Source organism: Athene cunicularia (genome assembly GCF_003259725.1).
Source record: "Athene cunicularia isolate RWA chromosome 3 unlocalized genomic scaffold, athCun1 chr3_part1, whole genome shotgun sequence".
Taxonomy (NCBI): domain Eukaryota; kingdom Metazoa; phylum Chordata; class Aves; order Strigiformes; family Strigidae; genus Athene; species Athene cunicularia.
In genome coordinates this window covers 105,258,298-105,278,749 of record NW_020799097.1, presented here as the reverse complement: position 1 = coordinate 105,278,749, position 20,452 = coordinate 105,258,298, and the positions used below count along the sequence as shown (strand labels likewise).

The window sequence follows — 20,452 nt, the reverse complement described above, 5'->3', positions numbered from 1 at the left end:
ATCACTCAGATATTTATCTACTTTTTCCTGTAGATAAGACTGACTGTTAAGAGCAAATACTCTATTATATTTTTTGAGCTGCAAAGGAGTCCAAGTTTTTGCTATACAGAAAATATACCACTGTAGTATGAAAGTGTAGCAAAAAATATTTAGCAAATGTGTAAAGAAGATAATTCAGACTTGCATAACCATAAAGTTGTGGTGTAGGCAATAGTTAATCCCATAGGAGAATTCAGAAAGTGAGAATGCATTGATGTACGTTCTTTCATGCCAAAATGGTTGTTGAAAAGTCAGTCTTATTACAAATTCAGGATGTTAGACTTTATTTCATTTGTTCTATGCATTACTCATGGAGGCAGAAAAGTAAGTGTGCACCCATTTGCTATTAGCAGTAGATCAGTTTATTGTTTTTGAGTTTTTTATTAAAAAAATTTCAGTTAAAACTTTTATAATCCTGTTCTTAAAGATGGTTGCCTTTTCACAGACCTAGGGAGAATTTGAGTGTAATATCCATGAATCATTTTTCAAACATGCTGCAAGAAGTTGTTTTTTATTTTGCCAATTTATTTTTAAAGATAAAGTGTTTTTTAGAAATTGGGCTTATATGATTGTTCTGACTTAAGACAAACAACCTTGTTCTGGAAGAAATGGGTAGTAAGGGTCAGTTGCTCGACTGTCTAAACAGAGCAGAAGGATTCTGGTACAGAGTTTACTGGGTTTTAACATAGAGGTGTTGAGCCTTTCTCTCTAATTCTTGCTGAAATATCTTTGGAGATTTGTAACTGTCTCAAGTGCTCTCACTGTAATTAGTGGTGTAGGAAAATTGTGCAGCAAGGCTCGGTAAAAGACTTCATGGGAGGAGAAGGTGGTATTAAACAAAAGTGGTTTCTCTTTCTCACAGATTTCACTTGCTAACACTCTCACAGCCACATGCAGTCACCAAGATGCATGTATCTAGGGCCAGGATTACTTCTGTGCTGCTCCAAGGATAAAGAACGCTCTGTTGAGTCCTCACTTCATCTCTTGGCTTCCTCTTGACTGGTGATGACAAACTGGTTGTTAGAGAGAACTGTTTTCTAGATTCCCTTTAAGAATCAAAACAATTCAGAATTGTGCTTACTTCAGCTGCCATAAATCTTGAGCAAGGTTGCTGAAAAGTGTCTTTGCTGGGAATCTTTGTAGCTACAGTCTATCTTCCTGGTGGGGTAACACCAAGAGGAGTGGCGCATATGATGTGGTAACCTCATCATTATCCTGTTATCAGAGCATATTTGTCTTCTGCTGACAAACCATCTTTGCTGTGGCCTTATCTGATTATTAACCTTCTTGTGATACAAGCATCACATTGCATGGTGTTTACCAGCTTGGTTCCTGTGGATCCTGTCCTTGATTATCAGGGCATGTTATTTTTGGAATGCCAGATACTTCCATGCATACTTATTTCATAGTGATCTTAATATTTAGTTAACCAATTTTTGTAGTGAATGAGGTGTTAAGTTTTTAATGTGTGTGGGTTTTTTTTCTCAGCTCTTAGGAAGCCAGCAGAAATGAGATACAAAACACTCTCTGAGTCTTTTCCTTGCATGTTTCCATGTTCATTCCATGAGGGGGCCAGTGCTGTTCTTGTGAAGCTAGGCAAAGATTTGTATTTCTAGTGTTAAGAACAAGAAATAGATTGTTATTTTCTTTAAACGTGTATAGGAGTTATCTGCAAGAAGAACATGAAATATGAAGAGAGGAAAATATATTAAATTAATTGAAACACCTTTTTTTTTGTCAGACTTCATCCGTGCATTCTGGGTGAAGAAACTTGAAAAAATCTGTGTAAAGAAACACTTGCTTAAATATGTGCTTAGGGCTAAATAAAACAAAATGGTTGGTGCAGATGTTAGTGACTTCTGGGTGATAGTATGTATTCCCAGAAGTCCCTGAGGAATATATGCACAAGATGTGGAAACAGTATCGTGTTGAGGGAAAACATGGATACTTACAAAGGCCAGCATGAGGAGGAGAAAAGGGAGTTGGCAGAGGAATAGGTTGTAAGGAAGACAGCTTAAACGTAGATTGAAGCTTTGTTGTGAAAGAGTTTTATTTCAGTTAACTTGTACAAATCAGTCATTCTCAAATTGCATATTAATTATGCAAGAGAAGCATGTCTTCACATGTTTAAGTTACTGGTGTACTTGCATTCCTGCAAGCTCTATCAAGCTTCTCTGGTGCACATACTGCTGAGCTTGTCTCCAGAGTAGGCAGATCATAGCACTCAAAAAATACCCAACATATGTGGCTACTCAAAGCAATAAGTAAAACATTTCTTTGTAGAAGAGAAGGTGTCTCTCTGGCTTGCAGTTCTGTGCAACAATTACTAAAATGGTATGAGGTGTCCATGTTTCCAAATTAAAGTCTCTTCTTTCAAGATGTTTCAAAGTCAGGATGTTCCTTTGTCTTTTTGTTGCTTTGTTTTTTGGTTTGTTTTTTTTTCCTCCCCCTGCTCTCTAACTGGATTCTACTAAAGATACTTTCAGGATTGTTCCCTTTGCCTAGCTCTTGGTTATTCTACTAGCAATATTTGAGGGTTTTAACTTGCCAGTTACTACACTTTTTTTTTTTTTTTTCCCTCTTGAAGATATTGTAGGTATGTGGTATACTAGTTCACCTGAAGTGCATTTCTGTCAAATGAGTTTCTGGCAGAAATATGTCAGTTGTATCAAAGTGTCCTTTCATGTCTAAACACAGGTATTGTTAGATACTGTAGACATCTAGAGTCTCTGTACTACCATGATACTACTTTACTGTCACCTAAGGGTAATAGGGAGATCTCTATGCTTTCAGCATTTGAAAATTTTGGTAGCTAGTTTCAAACATAACTTAAAATGTTGTTCAGTATATTTTGCTGATGGAGATGCAAAATAATCCCAGAAGTGGTTTCTTTTGTCATCTTTGTGGAGGAAGCAGTAATAATATGGAATAGTGTCAAGAAGTCTACAGGAATGTCTACAGTATATGTAAGCTTTTATGAAATCAAGAATGGAAAACTTCTAAGTTTGAAAATGTATGTGTAGAACATAAAAAGTTATACAATTAATTTAGTATTTAAAGGTGATAAGACTACCTCTACATGCTTATTGCTTAGCTATTTGATTTCAACACATAGTAAAATCAGAGGAGGTTCAGCTAAACAGTGCTCTTGATGTAACCAGCTATTTAAGGCATGTCCACGTATGGAACAGTGTCAGTGTTACATTGCCCTGGGACAGGCTGGCCACCATTTTATTAGAGAAAATCTGATCTGTTGGTGGAAAGTTGAAATTTAGCATTACTTATTATTTCATAATTAAATGTTTTTAAGGCTGATTGTTCTTCTTGTTGGTTTGAGATTAAAAATGTTAATATTTGTGGATATTTCAGGGAAATTGGCAGACCCCTGTATAATTTGTTACTATGAAACTTAATCACTTTGGGGAATGGTGTGTGTAAAAAAAACCAAACCCCCAAAACAAAACACATTTTTTTTTATCTTCCTCTTTTTATTACCTTAACTCCTTTAGGATGGCACGCGGCCTCTGCTAGATATTGATGTAAGCCTTGAAGAAATTGCTTACAGTCAACATTGTGATTGTTATACGTGAGTAGCTTCTGGTTTTGACTTTAATATTTAATGGGCAGTGCCAGATGTCTTCTGATGCATGATAATGTGTCTTATGTTGTTGTTACTAAGAGGTTCTCTTAACTTTCAGGGTTTAAAAGCCTTTTCCCTTACTCCATTTTTCTTTCTTTCACTTGTGCTTTTTCCCAGGGAATTGGTAGGAATATATGGATGCTAAAGTCTCTTTCATCTGGAATAGTCCTCCTCATGTTGTAAAGACAGATCAGTAGAGGCCTCTTAGTTTTGATTGGGTTTATTTTATAGTTCTTGCATAATCTGAGGATGAGTCCTCTCTAAATTGTGGACCCATATACAATGATGATGAAAGCAAATTGGTTAAACAACTAAATATAAACAACTTGTTCTGTCACACAGTTGAAAGCAATGTGTTTGACAAAGTAATGAGGGCCTATTTCATCTTGTACTTTGGGAATACCAAGGTGTGTTTTTTAGGAAAGCAAGATAGCCATCTGAGAATAACTTGCAATTGCGTTCTACAAAATTTTAAGCAGCTTTAATCTATTAAGTGATTTATTAGTAGTTAATGATTTTGTGGAGTTCACAAAAGATAAAGTTTATGACATGTTGCTTGTCACAATATTGCTTTTGAATCTTAAAAATGGAGGCTATCACCAGTAATGAGTTTTAGTTTTGTCATTGTTTCATACTTTGAAAGATTAGCACTTTTTCTTTCTCTCTGCCCCTTTCACTCACTGTCTTTTTCTTGGGGTGTGTGTGGGTTTTGGTTTTTGGTGAGTTGTTTCTTGTTAAGTGTGTGTTTATATTTTGGATTTTGTTGGTTCTGGTTTTTTGTTTGTGGGGTGTGAGGTTTTTTTCAGTTGTTTTTTGGTTTTGTTTTTAAATACAGCAGTATTCCTAGCATTCCCATATGAAGCATGGAGTTAATTGTGAAAATTATCTTTAGTTCAATGACTTGTAGCAGTTTGAAGGCTTGTGAAAAGTTCAACAGCTGGAAACAAATATTTAGAAAGACTGATCTGACCATGTTTTGTGGATACTGTTCTTTTAAGAGCATGTTAACTTGGCTTGCTCAAAGCTACATCAACAGCCAACTCCCTTTTTGTAATAACAGGTGATTCCATTTGAATCTTTCATAAGACTGATACAGAAAAAATATATTGTTCCCACCAAGTGGCACAGTATTAATGAATCCTGGCATTTTTAAGGATGCTGGGTGGGTTTTTTGCCTCTTTCCTTGCTTATTTATTTGATCTTAATCTGTGGCTAAAACCTGGAGGATGTCACTCTATAATGAAGGTTACAGCACTCAGTAGTCCTCAGACCTCTTTCCAGTGTTCTTAAGACAAATCCTTATGACAGGACAACCAGTCTTTTCCCATCATTTGTAGTGTCTTGCCTTTCTGCATGCCATCAGCAAAAGACAAGAGAAATTTATCTTAAAATAACTTATTCTGTTTATAGAGGGGCAGACCTTTCTGCTCTAGTGCGTGAGGCTTCAGTTTGTGCCTTGAGACAGGAAATGGCCCTGCAGAATACTCAAAACAAGAAAGGTAAGAAAGCTTTACAAAAATCTGAACAGTGAGAAGATAAATGGAATATAAAGTATTGAAGGTAATTAAAGACAAGCATAAAGGTGTGCATGCTGTACATAAATGATTGATCACTTCTGTGCCAAACAAAAATTAAGTTAGATTTGTTTCCAGAGCACATAAGCATCTTTGAAACAGATGTAGGGGAGACTACAGAAAGAAATGGTTATCCTGAAGGTTCAGTATAATTTTTCTACAAGAATTCAATCTTAAAGAAAAGTTTAGGCTAAATGGTACTATAAACTGACAATATATATACTAGACTGAATACATCTTTGCCAAATTTCCACATCGCTATCAAAGACTAGTTATGCTGACTTATTTTGCAGATTTGAGTACAGTTGTAACTGCACACATACTGATCACATACCTTTTACACACAATTGTATTGTGTAACTGAATATGTACATCTAGTAGTAATGGTGCTAGGAAAATCTGAGTGCCATTTTTGATCTTAGATGTTTGGCTCATCAGTAGCTCTTGCCGACTTTAACAGGGAGTTATAAATTGTTTCAAGTACAATATTTGCCCTTTCCATATCTTTATGCACTTCTGTGGGTTTTTTTGTATTTTCGTGGTATTTTAAATTACTATTTTTACGTGGAGATAGGAAAATATAGTTGGAAATTGAAACTTTATATAAAACGTATGTGTATCTAGATATTTTTTTCCAGTAATTTTGTTTGCTATTTTACCTTTAAGTCAAAACGCAAAGCAAAAATGGAATTGTGACTTTTCAGATTATGTCCTTGGAAAATATATTAGGCTTTCATTATGCCTCCGATTTGAGCACCATGCTGGAATTTTAATGGCTTTGAGTCATTCTTTTTGATCTTGTATATATCCAGTCTTGTCTGGTTTTTAACAACAACAGGTTAATAGAGCAGAACGTTTGTCTTTCTTGTTTTGAGGGAACTAGCATGTTCATGTGGAGGGGGGAAAGAAAAACTATAAGAACTTCACTATTGTATGACATGGTTAGCCATTTTGCTTGCTGTAGATAAAAAAAGCTATTGCTTTGTGATGGAAATTTCTGAATTTATCCTGTTAGTTTTTATAGTTATCCAGAATTCAGCAGGCTTTATTCAAAGATGTTCATCACTTGAATTCAGCCATCACATTTAGGATTGCAGTGTGAGCACTTACTGTATGGATGTGTTGGCAGCCAGCAGGTCCATAATATATGCATAGCTTCATCTGCATGTTTATAACTGCTGTTCCTTTGGGATGTCTTTGGGTTTGGTTTTCCAAGATGTCAGCCCTGGCTGGTATGAAAGCATGTAAGGCAATTTCTGATTTGAGACCTTGTTCATTTAATATTTTCAAAAGGTAGCCTGTACACCAACTGGAGAAATTTTTCCTTCAGTGTTACCACAGGACACACACAACTGGCTCCCCTCCCTACTTTGTACATGACTGTAGATGGGTGCTGTGTGTCCTCATCAGTCAGTACTTTGGAACCACCTGGCTAAAATGAGTGCTGCTCCTTTCTATTATGTAGAAACTGTTGCAACTTCATTGTTATACCTGATATTTTCCCTCTGGAATAAATCCAGGGGTGTGGTTATTTTAACACTCAGCTGTGGTTTTGCTTGAAGGGACTTTTTTATAGGGAAATGGAAAGGTATCCATTTTGTGGTATTTCTTAAAATAATCCAACTTGAAGAGTCCCAGGAGAAGTAATCACATTAGTCACTGCAGTATGTAGTTTGTCTGGAGAAGTGGAAGGAATCCTAACAAAGATTGTGCAAATTTCAGTTTTATGATGTCCCCCTGGAGTTCCTCATCATTGGTATTTGCTCAGAAGGGTTCAGGAGTTTCCATTTCTGGCTCCCTCTTCCAAACCACTGTTGAAGATGCTGCATAAAATTGATTTCAGCACCAATACTGGAGTGGGACCCTACTGTTGTCTGTTCCCTATCCTGAAAAGTGACCATTAAGCCTTACAGTTTATTTCATGAACTTTAATCAGCTTTCTGTCCACCAAAGGATCCTTCCTACAATTCTTTTGAGTTTACTAGTCCTCTGGTGATTGTAACAAGGAGTTACATGACTTGGCCAGCCATTTTGCAGTTTCATAAACAATTTCCTTTGGAACCTTTGGGTAAACACCATCTGGTCCTGGTGACTTACTATTAACATTCTAACTTTAATACTTCCTGTATACTTCAAATAGATCTAGTTACAAAGTATATATAGGGTATGAGTATCTCTTGACACTTTCAACTGCAAAGACAAATGCAGATAATTTATTGACCTAAAATATGACTTTATCCTTGAGTGTCCCTTTTTCTGTATTGCATTTTTTTTAAAAGATAGCCAGTGATCCCACATCACCTGCATAGTCTGTAAATCTGATCTTCTTAAGCAAAGATTGAGACTTTGTGTTATGGCAGTTAAGAACAAGTATGGTTTAACAAGTGAGATTAATTAAACTTTCACATTAAAGGGAAAGGGACCAGCTATCCTTACTTCATCTCTGTAAGTAGGAAAAACAGTTTCATATTTGGTGTTTTAAGTACTTGGTCTTATTGTAAAAAGATTATACCTGTTGATATACTTCATTATTTTAATTTATCATTAATTTCTCAGTATGAATTGTTTTAAATAATGAAACATTCAGACTAAATTGTTTTGTCATCAGAAATCAAGAGAAACACTTAAGTATTGTTTGGCTTAAGGTGCAAGGGATAGAGGGATTAAGGTCTTGCCTAAGATCATAGACAGGAGGCTATATGAGTAAGGTGTGCATAACACTACTGAATTAGATCTCATCCAACTGACTAGCACATGCAGTTAAGTTAGCTTTCATGAATGCTGCCTTGAAATACAGGCAACAAATCACTTGATTGTCACTTGCCTGCAATTTTAGTCATTTATTGTGCTTTGCTCTTTAAGGAGAAATCAAGATTTCCCATAAACACTTTGAAGAAGCTTTTAGGAAAGTGAAATCTTCAGTATCAAAAAAGGTAAGATAAGCTTCAAGTATGTAAGACTTGTTGCTCCCTTGGAAATTTTACTCTTATACTGGAGTCTGGTGAGAACAGTTAAGGTTACAGCATGCTTGCATGTATTTCAAACATACACTACATGTTTCTGCATTAAACAAACCTGGTGGTTTTTACAAGGTCAGAAATCAAAGTCTCCCTTTTCAGCTGTAGATGACACATTGCTGGTAGATGGATTACCCATGCTATCAAGGTTATCTTTTAGTATGGCACCTTAAACTTCTCACTGACACTGAGTGTTACTGACCTGGTCCAAATCTCTTCTAGAAGTATGTGGAATTTTCAGTTAAAAGTCCTTTAGAGTGCATCACACCTTGCCACCACTTTTTTTTCCCTCGATGAATGTAACACCCAAAGATGCTCAACCACTTCTGTTAATGTGCAAAAAGCATCATTTTAAGATACAACATAAAACAGATTTTATCATCTTAGTCACAAGCAGTAACTCTTTTCATTATTTACATTTGTCAAGGAAGTTTGTTTTAAAGGTTTCCTTATGACCTGTTCTTTTTAATGACTGAAAGGAAAGCTGTTCAACCACCTTAATTACTGTAATTGAGAAGGTTTTTTATATATATGTATATATATATATATATATATGAATTGTTATTGCTGCAGAGCTTTTGTTGCCAAGAGTATATTGCAACCAAAATACATTAATATATTCACTTTTAACACAGCCAGAGAGAAGTTAACTCGTTAACTATTTCCTTTCATTATTATTGTATGTTGACAGTCAGTGACCTTTTTCTAAAATTTAGAAGTTATCTTTGGCTCTAAGCGCCTTTAAAGATGGCATTGGTGGTTGTTTTCTTTTACTGAGCAAACTGTTTAGAAGCAACAGCCACAAACACTTAAAACATCTCCTCTAACAAAGCAATCGCTATTAAGTATTAGGACATACTTATGGTTCTTAAGAGTTAACTAGGATGTCACTCTGCATCTCAAAGGCAGCCTAAACATCATGTCTCAGAGCCCTATATTTCAGTTATAGCCATCTGAGGAGTTTTCAGTTAAGTATTCTGAATTTTTTTTGGAGTACAAGATACTCATCTTCCATTTCCAGATGCTACTTCCTATCTACTGGACATATTCAATCTGAAAAACTCTCTAGAAACCTTCCTATGAATACTAGAAAATAAAAAGCTGCATCTCACTGATTTAGTGCTTTTAATTCTTCTTTTCCCTCCCATACATATCTCTGCATTCAATTAACTTGCTTTTGGTTTAATTTGTTAGCTTGAGACAAACCAAAATAAGTTGTTCTTATGGATACCTTCTGAAGCCAGTTATTTCTTTAGAAGTTAACATCTCTAAGTATTCTGTTCCTTAAAACTGTCATTTTGTTGACTAGTGAAAAGGATTAAGGAACAGTTAGTTAAGTTAAACTAGTAAAAAGATCTTGTCCTTTGAACTAGATGGGGGAGTAAAGAGTCAATTCAGTAGCCCCCTTGGTAAAGAGGGTACTTATCTTGTTAGTGAAGCTGCACTCTGAAGCCAGCATGCACTATTCAGTGTGAGGGCTCTGCCAGAGGCTTTTGTTAATTACAGATCATTGGTGACTATCACTGGAGAACCTCATTTATGAGCCAGCATAGTAGGCTTTTGCCTCATCGAGTTTGTTTGTAAATGTTTTAAAATAGAGCTAATGACTCAGAGATGGTTTGTTTCACTGTATGTATTATTTAACAAAGTCACTTTTAAATATTGCATGATTTTTTGCCATTGTCTGAAGTATTTTTTCCTCTTGGCACTGTTAGGATCAAATAATGTATGAAGAACTACGTCAGTCACTGTGCAGGTGATACATTTGGACAATTCCCAAAAGAGACTTGTTCTACATTGGTGGAGAGTTCGTTATACCTGTGCCAGATTTCAAGAGACAGCTGTACTAAACATCTCACCTTTTTCAACTGTACCTGAAAAAAGGTTGTCATAACCTACTGCCTAACCATCTTTAAATATTTCCAGAATAAAAGATGCAATACACACTTCCTGCTTATCACCACTTATATTTTAAAAATTTTTTTAGTGCTAAAGAGCTAACAACCATTCTGATATATTTGGTGCCTTTAATCTAAAGTCCTTCAGAGACAGAGGCCAACTCTTCAAGGTGCTTACATTGTTCAAATAGCTCTTTTCAACCATAAAAGAAAATAGCTGTGTTTTCAAGAATGAGGACTCTGGAAGAATCACTGGGAGAACAGAGCTGTGAAAGTAGACTGTGAAAGTGCTGCACTGTATGTTACCATACTATTACTCATGCCTTTCCCAAATAGTGACACATTATCATTGTGCAAGCACAGTTTCTCAGAGCTTCCCTTCACCTTATCAAAAGAAACTCTCCACAGATGGCAAGCTGTCTAAGAGAGTAAAGTTTGGAAATCTGAGAAGTGCTATGATACTATGGTTTCACAGCCATCCAAGAAAATCTGGAACAGTACAAGATCTAAGAAGCTCCTTCTTAATTAAGTAGACAAAACTGCAACAATAAAAAATTCTGTTAAGCTCAAATCCATAACTCAAGTGTTTTGATATCTTCAGGAAAGGAAGATGTTACTGTTTTAAGAAACAGGCTAAAAGAGACTCAAATTTTTTTTTTTTAAATACAAGAAATTCTATCTTGGAAAGAAGAAGATCATAACTTTCAGCATCAGCAAACTGGGAATTATCTGAGTGAAATGTGATGTGACTGACTTCTGAAACTTAAAAGCCTTAAAGGATTTTTTACCACTGTCAGTCTACAAAGTTCTTTAATCATTAATCTCAGTTCCTATCTTTGATCAGTCTTATTCTTCCTAAAAGCATCAGTCAAAGATCAGAAATGGATGATTTTTACTAGCAAATTTCATAGAAAGTTTTGAGTTTGGTGTTATCTAAAAAATTAAGGTCATGAAATCTCCATGTAAAAAACAGTAAAATAGTTTTTTGTAAGCAAAATTTATTCCATAAGCATCTCACCTACTTCAGTGTTTAAGGGAGGAGATTGTTTAATTATGATTTGAGTGGGAGATTAAACAAAGTTGTCATGCATTGCTAGATGTGACTGACCAACCTGATTGATCTTTAAGACTGATCTTGACTGCAGAGGGAATAGTGACTTACATCTTAGATTCTTCTCCAAATTGTCCTTTTCCCCCAAAGTAAATGTGGAAGGCTATTACAAATAGCTGATCACTACAGACTTGTGTTTAAAAATACTGACACTCATGGGAGCTTTACACTGTCATTTTTGGACAATATGGTACAATATTCCCCAAGACTGTGACTCAAGTTGTTGCCATGTGACTAAACAAATGAAATCCCTGCACGTGTCTGCTTGTAATTGTAAATCAGGCTTGGAGCTTCAGGAATTATTGTGATTCCCAGAAATCCAAGATGAAGTATCATAGTTTTATCTCAGAATAGTTTCACTTGTAGATGTTCGCTACTGTGAGGGCAATGCAATTAGTATACATCAGTTAAGTCACTAATGTTAATGTAAAATTATGTACAGAGCTATACAAGAATGACTTATGTTACATAAACTGTTTTAGTTCTAAATCTACAACTTTTTACAGGTTTTTTACCACCTTTCTTAAATAAAAGGTTTTTGCTCTATAGGAAGCTACAACTGTGAGAAAGCTTCCTTTCTGTGAACTCTTAATACAATAGTACACTCAATTTGCTTAAATGAGAGTTAACCAATGAAAAAAAGAATCAAGCAGGAATCCCAGGAAAATAGTATAGGATACCTCAAATATCAATTTGGAAACTGTCACCCATTCTGCCTTTAGATAGGGTAATTCTAAAGGTCATCACTCTTTTTACCTACCTGTGGCATCTGTCAACTTTTCTTGGAAAAAAATGTGGCAAGCAAGCCAGTCTATACAGTTTAAAATAACCACATGAATGATTTCGATAGATATATAGATTAAGATCCTGCTACCATACTTAAAGATAGCTTATGAAGGAGTAAAGTCCTCAAGGCCTGGCATACTCACCTAAATCTTTTCCCTCCTCTCTTATGATGGTATTACTCCTCTGTATACATGGAACAAGAAAACAAGGTAGGACTTGCAAGGCAAGACAAGGAGGAAATACTATTCAAGTAATAGTAACAGTATTACTATTTGCATAGTAATAACAATAAAGTCTTGTCAGGAGTTCTAACACAAAACATGTTTAATAAACAAGGTGTCTGATGATCACTCTTAACATGTGATAGTAGAAGGGGAAGTGGGGTACAGAAGGGTTTGAATTTACAAGAACATCTGAAGTTAAGTTGAAGGGCAGAAAAAGCCAGATCAGTCAAGTGTCTGTAACCTGTTTGCTCACCTGTCTGGGCTACTTGTGTGTCAAGGAGCAAACAAGGGTAGGCAACTAAGCTCTGATTGCTCACAGAAGGAAGTGCTGTACCCACACTGCTCCTTTTTCTTGTGGGAAATTCTGCTTAGGCTATAGTACTTATCACTGAAAAAACTTGATAAGTACAATGCAAGATCTCTTGTACACAGAAAATGGAACTGCTTAAAGGAACAAGCCTTGTCATTCAATACAGAGACCACTACTTTGTTCTGCATATGCACCAACCACTCCTTCTAGGAGACATGCCTAGAGGTTTTCCCTGTAGTCATCTTGTTTCTCTTGTGACAAGATTAAGAAATCATTTATCATGCCCTTCTCTCCCTTTTCCTGAGGCTAGCCACATATCTACATTACAAGAATGATTCTGTCCCAGAGCATATTACATGCTAACTTAAGCACAGATGGAGCAGAGGCAGTGCAAGGAACTGTCAGCAATAAAATGCTGTCTTCACTCTGCCCCCACTCAAGTTTTGTATACTGCTACAGGATTGATCATGAAATGAGGATTTATCAAGAACTAATTGTGCACATGGAGTTGCAGTTTGCTAAAGGCATTTCTACATGATTTAGATGCACCTATTTGTCAGGTTGTTTTCCAGGGACCTTGCAGAAGCAATCTTGGCAGACCCAGAAGTGGCTTCTGTGCTTTGCCACATACAAGCTAAAACAGCAGAACTTGCTTTGCCTTAAATCTTTATAGAGATTCTTTCAAATCAGAGGAGTAGACTTTCCAAAAGCTACATCTTAGACCACTTATCATGCATGGATCAGCACCTGAAAGCAACTTTTCTCCTCCTGTTTGTCCAACAGGATGAGTATGGCAGCCCGCTATCTACAGTGTTGGAATTACTGGTTGTTGAACCTCATCATTAAGAAAGGAATGAACAGCTTTTAAGTTCTACTGTGGCATGCCAGTTCAGCTGATACAAGAACACATGCCAAGAAGGCAGATGTGAATCACTGAGCTCATTATCTAAGTGTCCACTTACACTCTAATTCTCTACATCTGTAGACTATGTGTTATGTGCTTGCTGGCTACATTTAAAGACTTAACCAGAGGAATTGAGACACAGAACCAAAAGTCTTACCTACTTTTCAACTGACCTGTGATTCCAGGTAGGAAGTCTTGCCCTGGAACTGAAAGTATGGAGCTCTGTAGCCAGAAACATGCACCCATTTAACACATGTTAACTGGCCACTGTTGTGGAGCAGACAGGTTCAAAAGCAAAACAAGAATGCTAGAGGCAAGAGTTGTTTTGAAAGAGAAATATACCCAACACCTGTCCTGTGAGAAAACTCATGCCTAGTATAATAAGATTCCAGGATGCATTATTTATTCTACTTAAGCAGCTTCAGAATAACTTAGTTTGCTCTAAGTTACTCTGTGAACTGGTTCAGCTAGGATAGGGTTAAGTTTTCCCTGAAAGGGATTCAGAGCTCTGCACAATTTAACTGCAGCTAAAATACCTGTATGACACATTTAACACAGCTGACCTAAAGTCATCTGTGTTTTGACAGTTAAACTCCTGGCTAATTTCACATAAAGGAAAGGTTTGCCAAACAAGCTAGTAAGATGCTTTAGTTACACAGAAAGGAACAAACCCTAACAAGCATGTAGAAAGGACAAAGTTAAGGCATTCCATCTGATTTATAAAAAGTTGTAATTAGGTTAACTGTCAAGATTCTTAATGCTCATTAAGTTTGTTCTTTACTGGTTATGTTAATATTTCTTATTTCTGTGCCATGCCTTTGGACTAAAGACCACATGATGACTGGAGAAAACTATTTATCTAGAATATTCAAACAAGTCAAGTAGTCCAGCTGGTCTTAATTCCTTTTTGGAAGAAATGCTTCCATAGCTGTTTTTTAGAGATGAAAATATGCTGCAATATAGGTTAACTTTCAGATGACCCACTTCTGGCAAAATCTGTACTACTGAAGTTAGATGCCAAGACCTCACAGGAATTCCATGCCTAAAAATGGTAGTTACCAGTGCTTGCAAGAATCAGACCATGATTTAGATCCAAATTTAATCTCACTGGTCAGATTAACCTAGTCCAGGAAGTCTTCTCCAATAGCAGATGTTTCAGAAAGATTATGGCAAGCATAGGTAGCTCCCTTAGAATTGCCCACCATTCTCCAGCTCTTGAAGTATAAATACTGTGTTTACAATCAGAGTTGGAAGGGAAGATCATAGACAGCATTTGCTATTTGAAACAAGAGATGGCAATTTCAGTCCTGCTCAAAAGCAGGAATTCACACTTACAGTACCCCTTGGGAGGACAGTAAGGGGCATCAGTGATTCCATGGAAGTAGGTAAGCAAGCTTAAGTACAAAATTTTGACTGTGAACTCGTTATCTTAAGTATTCATGTGACATAACTGAGTTCCTTAACTTTAGCTTTTAGCTGTAAAACTTTTTGGAGATGCCTTCCATCCTTCATCCAGCTATGGAAAGCCATCAAAACAAAATAAATTTAATTCCACCTTTCACTTCTTAAAAGTCATGCAGAAGTGACTTAAAAAGAAACTGTTTTGCAATTTATTAAGCCTATTCAAATCTTTCAACCAAAGTCAGTTTTTGCCTGAGTAGAAAAGGCAATGATTCTTTACAGTTCATCTACACCACTACTCAATGGAACAGGTCTTGCATCTGCTTTAGAAATACCAAATTTCTCTACAGCTTAAGTCCTTCAGCATAAGGGATCCAGTCAAAAATTCACCCAGTATTAATATTGGCTTTTTAATTACATGTAAAAATACTGGATAAAATATATTTTGACATTACACTCTATCCTGAGCAGTATGCTGGCTAGCTAGCCTGTTATTGGCATCATAATGAAGTCATTAAGTGGTTGGCACACTTTCATACTATTTCTATTGCTTAACAATAGATAAGGGCCCACACTCAGACAAAACACACGTTAAAAACAGGACTGCAAGCAAGGGTTACGATGTACCAACACATTCTTGTCAGGCACTCACTTTCAAAAAGAACCAAACCCCAAACAAAAATGCAGTTGAAGGCATCTAAAAAGTACTTACAGCAGACCAGCGTGGACAGCAGCTAAGACTTTCCGTCTTTCAGATAAGAGAAGATATAGGATCACCATTTGAGATTTAAGGGTGATTTGTAGCCATCTTTGACAACTTAAAGCCATCATCAATACATTAGATGACAGAAGGCAAATATACTGTGCTGAGGTATGTAGAGATTGTTCAGCAAGTTATTCTCCATTTCCAATTTAAAAACTCCTTCAGCAGGAAATCTGACATCACCACCTGTACTCTCACCACATTTTAATACATAGGAAAGACAAATGTTTATGTAGGGTACTGTAGCTGTAGGTTTGGAGGGGAAAAATAATCATTTAGCAAAACTTTTCTGTGTACACAAAGGACTAATATGCTTAATAGTTGTCAGTGGTTGTAGCTAGCCTTGATTGACAGAATAGTACCTGCTTCAATTCATGCAGTTTTCCATACATGCCAAATTTGTGAGTGTAAATATTTATGGAATAAGCATTTAAAACCATGGTAACAGCAGAATCAAATAGGACAAGCATAATGATTTTTCTTTGCAGATCTGAAAAAACAAGACCTTTGCAACATGAGAAACCTCATCAGTTATATTGTTACCTAGTGGCTTACACCCTCCCATTCTAAATGCTAGCTGCTCAGCTATGCACTAACAAAAGCAGCTAAGGCAGTAGGTGGGGATCCATGAAGCTGGCAATACCCCCAAATTCCCCACCTTTTTACAAGGAAGTCACGCAAGTCATCTCAAAGATCCCAGTTTCATTCTGATAGAAGGTGCTTTCAGTAGAAAAGGTCAAATTTTAACAATGCTTCAAATGACACATCACATATTTAAATAAAAGCAGACTTAACATTTCTGTGCCAAATTAGTTCTTCCACCCATGTTAGGAAACAGGTTCAACAGAAGGTTTAAGTTAACAAATCATGTTAGTTTAGAATTAACAGGCAAGTACAGCTTTTTAACACTACAGTCACCTAAACAGCATGATGGGGGCAGCATAATATTTTAAAAGTTCTCAATGTAGTAAGTCAGGCAGGTATTTTATATAGATTTAACACCTGCCAAAGTAAATTCTGTAACAAAGTGATTTAGCATTATCGATATAACACTGATCCTTAGGCAAACATATACACATTAAACCAATAAATCTGAGGACTGCAAGGAATGTTATAGCTGGTAGGAGTCTGCTACAAAATCCTTAAGAATGCATTGCTGTGTTGCTGGAGATCTTAACTCAGGACACTGGTGAAACAGCTTTAGCAAGAGACTTTATACCAGCCACTTTAAAGCAAGCAGACATTACTAAGTTTTTTGGTTGCCAGAAGTTTAATCTTGCTTCACTTCACCCTTTAATTGCCTTTTCATGCGCGAATACGGGCTGATTGTGTCATCCATCACGAAGTCATACAGTACTTTTATCCAAGAGTTATATTGTGGCAGGTTGTCATAGTATTCAGCTGCTATTTTCTTCACCTAAAGAGGAGATAAAAAGTTTATTATTTGCTATTTATATTAGCACCACTCATGACAACTTTACAGTCCTCAAGCTGTAACAATGCAGAGCACAAGAAGTTTCATTTTAGATGTTAAATTCTACAGGAGAAGCTACTAGTGCCACAATGTGAAAGGAAAAAAGCAACTCCCTGGTTAAGTAAATTAAACCTTTACATCAAAGCTAACCAGAAGAAAAAACAACTCTGCTAACACTGAAGTCTGTTCACTGCAATGATGTAGCTCACAAATGCAAGCAGTTCAGTTGCTAGTGGAAGTGGGTGACTCAGTTCAGTGCTGACTCATAGGTATGAATATCACAAAAAAGGATGTTGCAAGTTCTAGGAAGAGATGTTTAGCACAGCTATTTTTACATGTAGTTTGGGACTCAAAAGAAAAAACATCTTATTTCTGAAGACAGGCATTAAAGAATATAAACTCCTTCCAAAGACTTAATTCTCAGATTTACATGCTGACTAGACCACAGTTTTAAACTAATAGAGCTGCAGTTTCAGTTAGATATCTTTACCAATATTTAAGGCCAACCACCTAAAGCCTTAAAAACCTGAACAGAAAAAAAACTGGTTTTCCACTAAATTTCATAGCTTTAGACAGAAGAAATATCTGTATAAACAACAAACCCAAGATATTTGCATGCCTGGTTTGGAGCTGAATATTATTTTGATCTGTTATCACACCTATAGAATAGTGCCTCTAGCCAGTATACTTTTATTCAACTGTAATAATTCTCAGCTCACCAGTACCCCAGCTGGAACTAAGCATTTAGTACTTCAGTGATCTTTAGCACACAGCATAGCAGAGTCCAGTACAATCAAACTAACTACACTGTTCTAAAAGAAGGCTTTGTTTTCTTATCAGAGCTGTGGATTAAGAGTTCTGTAGCAGATCTGGGTATTTACCCCTGCAATTAAATACTTGGAACAAAAAAAAAAAAATAATCCGTATTTACATCTTAAGTACTGGTGTAAGGTGAAACGCTGGTTCACTAGCACAAATCTAGGTATCAAAGGTAAGTTAAAGCAACTTTAGCTGTATTTGGAAGATTAAATCTGCAAATAAGAGAAATCATGTCTTTTTCAAAAACAAAGCCCACAAAAACAGTCAACAAACCAATTACAGAATTTAATTGCCCTGCTAAAGAAGTGCTGGAGTAGTTACTTCATCTACAGTTCCACTACCGACAACAGAAATAGCAATCAAGTTCAGACTCCTCTTACAAAGTGTTACTGTTACCAAGTGCAATTACAAAGCTACAAGACCAACACCACAGCTGCTGTCAAACTGCAAATTTAGCATCTGAAGAATAACTTTTCACTGAAGAGGAGTTTTAAGTGTAACCCTGGAAGCCTGTGTTCCCATACTCCAATTGTGAAACACGTATACAATGAGAATTAAGCTCCTGCTATAAAAGAGCCAGCAAAGATTGAAGTGGGGAGAAACTAGTTTGAAAATTTGCATCTGCTACTCATGGACATGTGACAGGTCTAAGTCTTAGCTTTGAAGCCTTAATTCTGTCAATGTACAGCTGATACTTAGGTAGGGTTCAAAGGTTCTCACTAGAGAAAACAGAGCTGCTCTGAAACAGAAAGTTATTCGTCAACAGAACAACAAACATTAACAGTATCTTGAACAGTCTCTTTTCCCCACCAGAAAATGTCAGTGATAGAAGAGACTTAAGGATAATTGTGCTGAGAATTTCAAAGAGAGCCAACAAATCTCTGAAGTTATTTGCAACTTCCTAACTAGTTTTCTGCATACTTACAAACTAAAGAAATCAGAAGGCTGGTTATAATTACAGAAAACTAAAGTTAGTGCTAAGCATTAAGACATGCATTTCCTCTCCTCTCCTTTTATGGAAGAGGCTTGGGCAGCCAGCACAGTGTCTGAGGATATCACTAAAGTGGTAAATAATTACCCCCTTCATCACTCAACTTAGAAATTGTTCTCAGGGTTGGTTTTTAATCTCCCAACATACATTCTTATAACTATAAGCATTCTACCTGATTTTCAAGTTAAAGTAGGGCTTATTTTAAGAAAAAGTAACAACAACCTTGAAAGTAAACTTACCAGTGGAAGGCTCTTGCCAGGAATATTGGGGAAGTCATGATGTTCATTGTGGTAGCCAACATTAAAAGTGAGCAAATTAAGTGGCCCATAGTAGGAATACGTCTCATGTCCTTTTAAAAACATGTAATGTTCAGCTATGAAGTGTCCTGAAATTGGGTGCAACCCAAGTCCAAGTACTGAACCAGCAAGCATGTAAAAAGTGGATTTGACTCCCCATAAATAATATATCACAACATCAAAGGAAAGCTGAGCCAACAAATTGATCATTTCAAGTCGAGTAATGGGTTTGGGATTGATGCAGAGAGGTCTAATTGCATAGAAAAAAGGCTGAAGAACAATCCATATGAACTTCCTGAAACGGGTGCAGAAAAACCAGCCTTCAAAGTTGGTAGGAATGTCCACATCAATTCCATCGCCTCCTAAGTAACGATGATGATCCATGTGGTATCTCTTGAAGGATATGGAGTACGGGAGACCAAGAGGGAGGTTGGCAAATATTCCAAACCATCGATTCCACATTGCTTTGCTGTTGCCAAAGGCACTATTGTGAGAGATCTCATGAATCGCCAGAGTCATGGAGTGGCTAATACAGCTTCCAAAAACATACGCCCAGAAGATTACCCACTTCCAGTCCAAGTCTTTAACTAGATAAAACGCAGTCAACTGCGCAAGAACCATCAGCACAACCACCCAGATCAAGTTGTAGTCTGGCTTCATCAAAGCTTTTATCTCTGGATGTTTAGCTAGATGGGAGAGAATTTAACGAAGGAGTTATTTAGAATCTTTCCTCACAGCCAACTATCCCAATTGGATTACAAGAGCATATATAGTTGTTTCTTCCCTTCCTCCCAATTAGGATTTGTCTGCAAAGGTAATAAAAGCGCACCACCTTTCCAGGGGTGACATTTATTGCCGTAACGAACCCTTTAAAATGAAATAATTTTAGAATTTTTCTGTTGCTCAGCAACTAGACACACATATGGCAAGCACCAGCACCACCTCCAGCCTACCCAGGAAGGAAACGGCTTTGAACTGACAACCCACCAGTAATTCAGACGAGCTCAAGCAAACTCAAGGTCCCATTTAGTTGCTTTGAAAGCCCGGTTATTTTACCGCCAGTATTGGGCGCCGCAGTGACCCCTACGCGCGACACCATTTACTTAAGGACCAGCAGGCACTTCCCAACCGTTCAGCTCGTCTCGCACCCGCACGAAGGGCTCTGCGGAGGCGGCAGCGGGCGGGGAGCGGCCGGCAGCTCCCGC

The 20,452-nt window shown here is 36.8% G+C and overlaps 2 protein-coding genes across 3 annotated transcripts in view; one reads left to right on the top strand and one right to left on the bottom strand.

Annotated features, from left to right (window-relative positions):
• NVL (nuclear VCP-like) overlaps positions 1–11,109 on the top strand; it is a 41,603-nt gene extending 30,494 nt beyond the window's left edge. Inside the window, exons 19-22 of one of the 2 annotated variants that reach the window (XM_026844402.1) lie at positions 3,549–3,625; positions 5,090–5,178; positions 8,116–8,186; positions 9,986–11,109. In XM_026844402.1, the coding sequence (XP_026700203.1) occupies positions 3,549–3,625; positions 5,090–5,178; positions 8,116–8,186; positions 9,986–10,030 (282 nt within the window). In that variant the 3' untranslated portion in view covers positions 10,031–11,109. Of the gene's footprint in view, positions 1–1,527; positions 1,619–3,548; positions 3,626–5,089; positions 5,179–8,115; positions 8,187–9,985 lie in introns of those variants that run through there. The other variant, XM_026844403.1, reaches the window with a different exon arrangement.
• A 5,350-nt stretch (positions 11,110–16,459) lies between these two features.
• On the bottom strand, positions 16,460–19,955 carry DEGS1 (delta 4-desaturase, sphingolipid 1). The gene is made up of 2 exons (XM_026844406.1): positions 19,191–19,955; positions 16,460–17,084 (listed from the first exon to the last, which is right to left on the bottom strand). The coding sequence occupies exons 1-2, from the start codon at positions 19,905–19,907 to the stop codon at positions 16,938–16,940; spliced, it is 864 nt and encodes a 287-aa protein (XP_026700207.1). The 5' UTR covers positions 19,908–19,955; the 3' UTR covers positions 16,460–16,937.
• Positions 19,956–20,452: the final 497 nt, after the last annotated feature.

Excerpts from the sequence above, each read along its gene's own strand:
- DEGS1 (XM_026844406.1), bottom strand. The coding sequence starts at position 19,907 with ATGAAGCCAGACTACAACTTGATCTGGGTGGTTGTGCTGATGGTTCTT. Across the intron at positions 17,085-19,190 it reads CTGGCAAGAGCCTTCCACTG|GTGAAGAAAATAGCAGCTGA; the intron begins GTAAGTTTACTT and ends TCTCCTCTTTAG.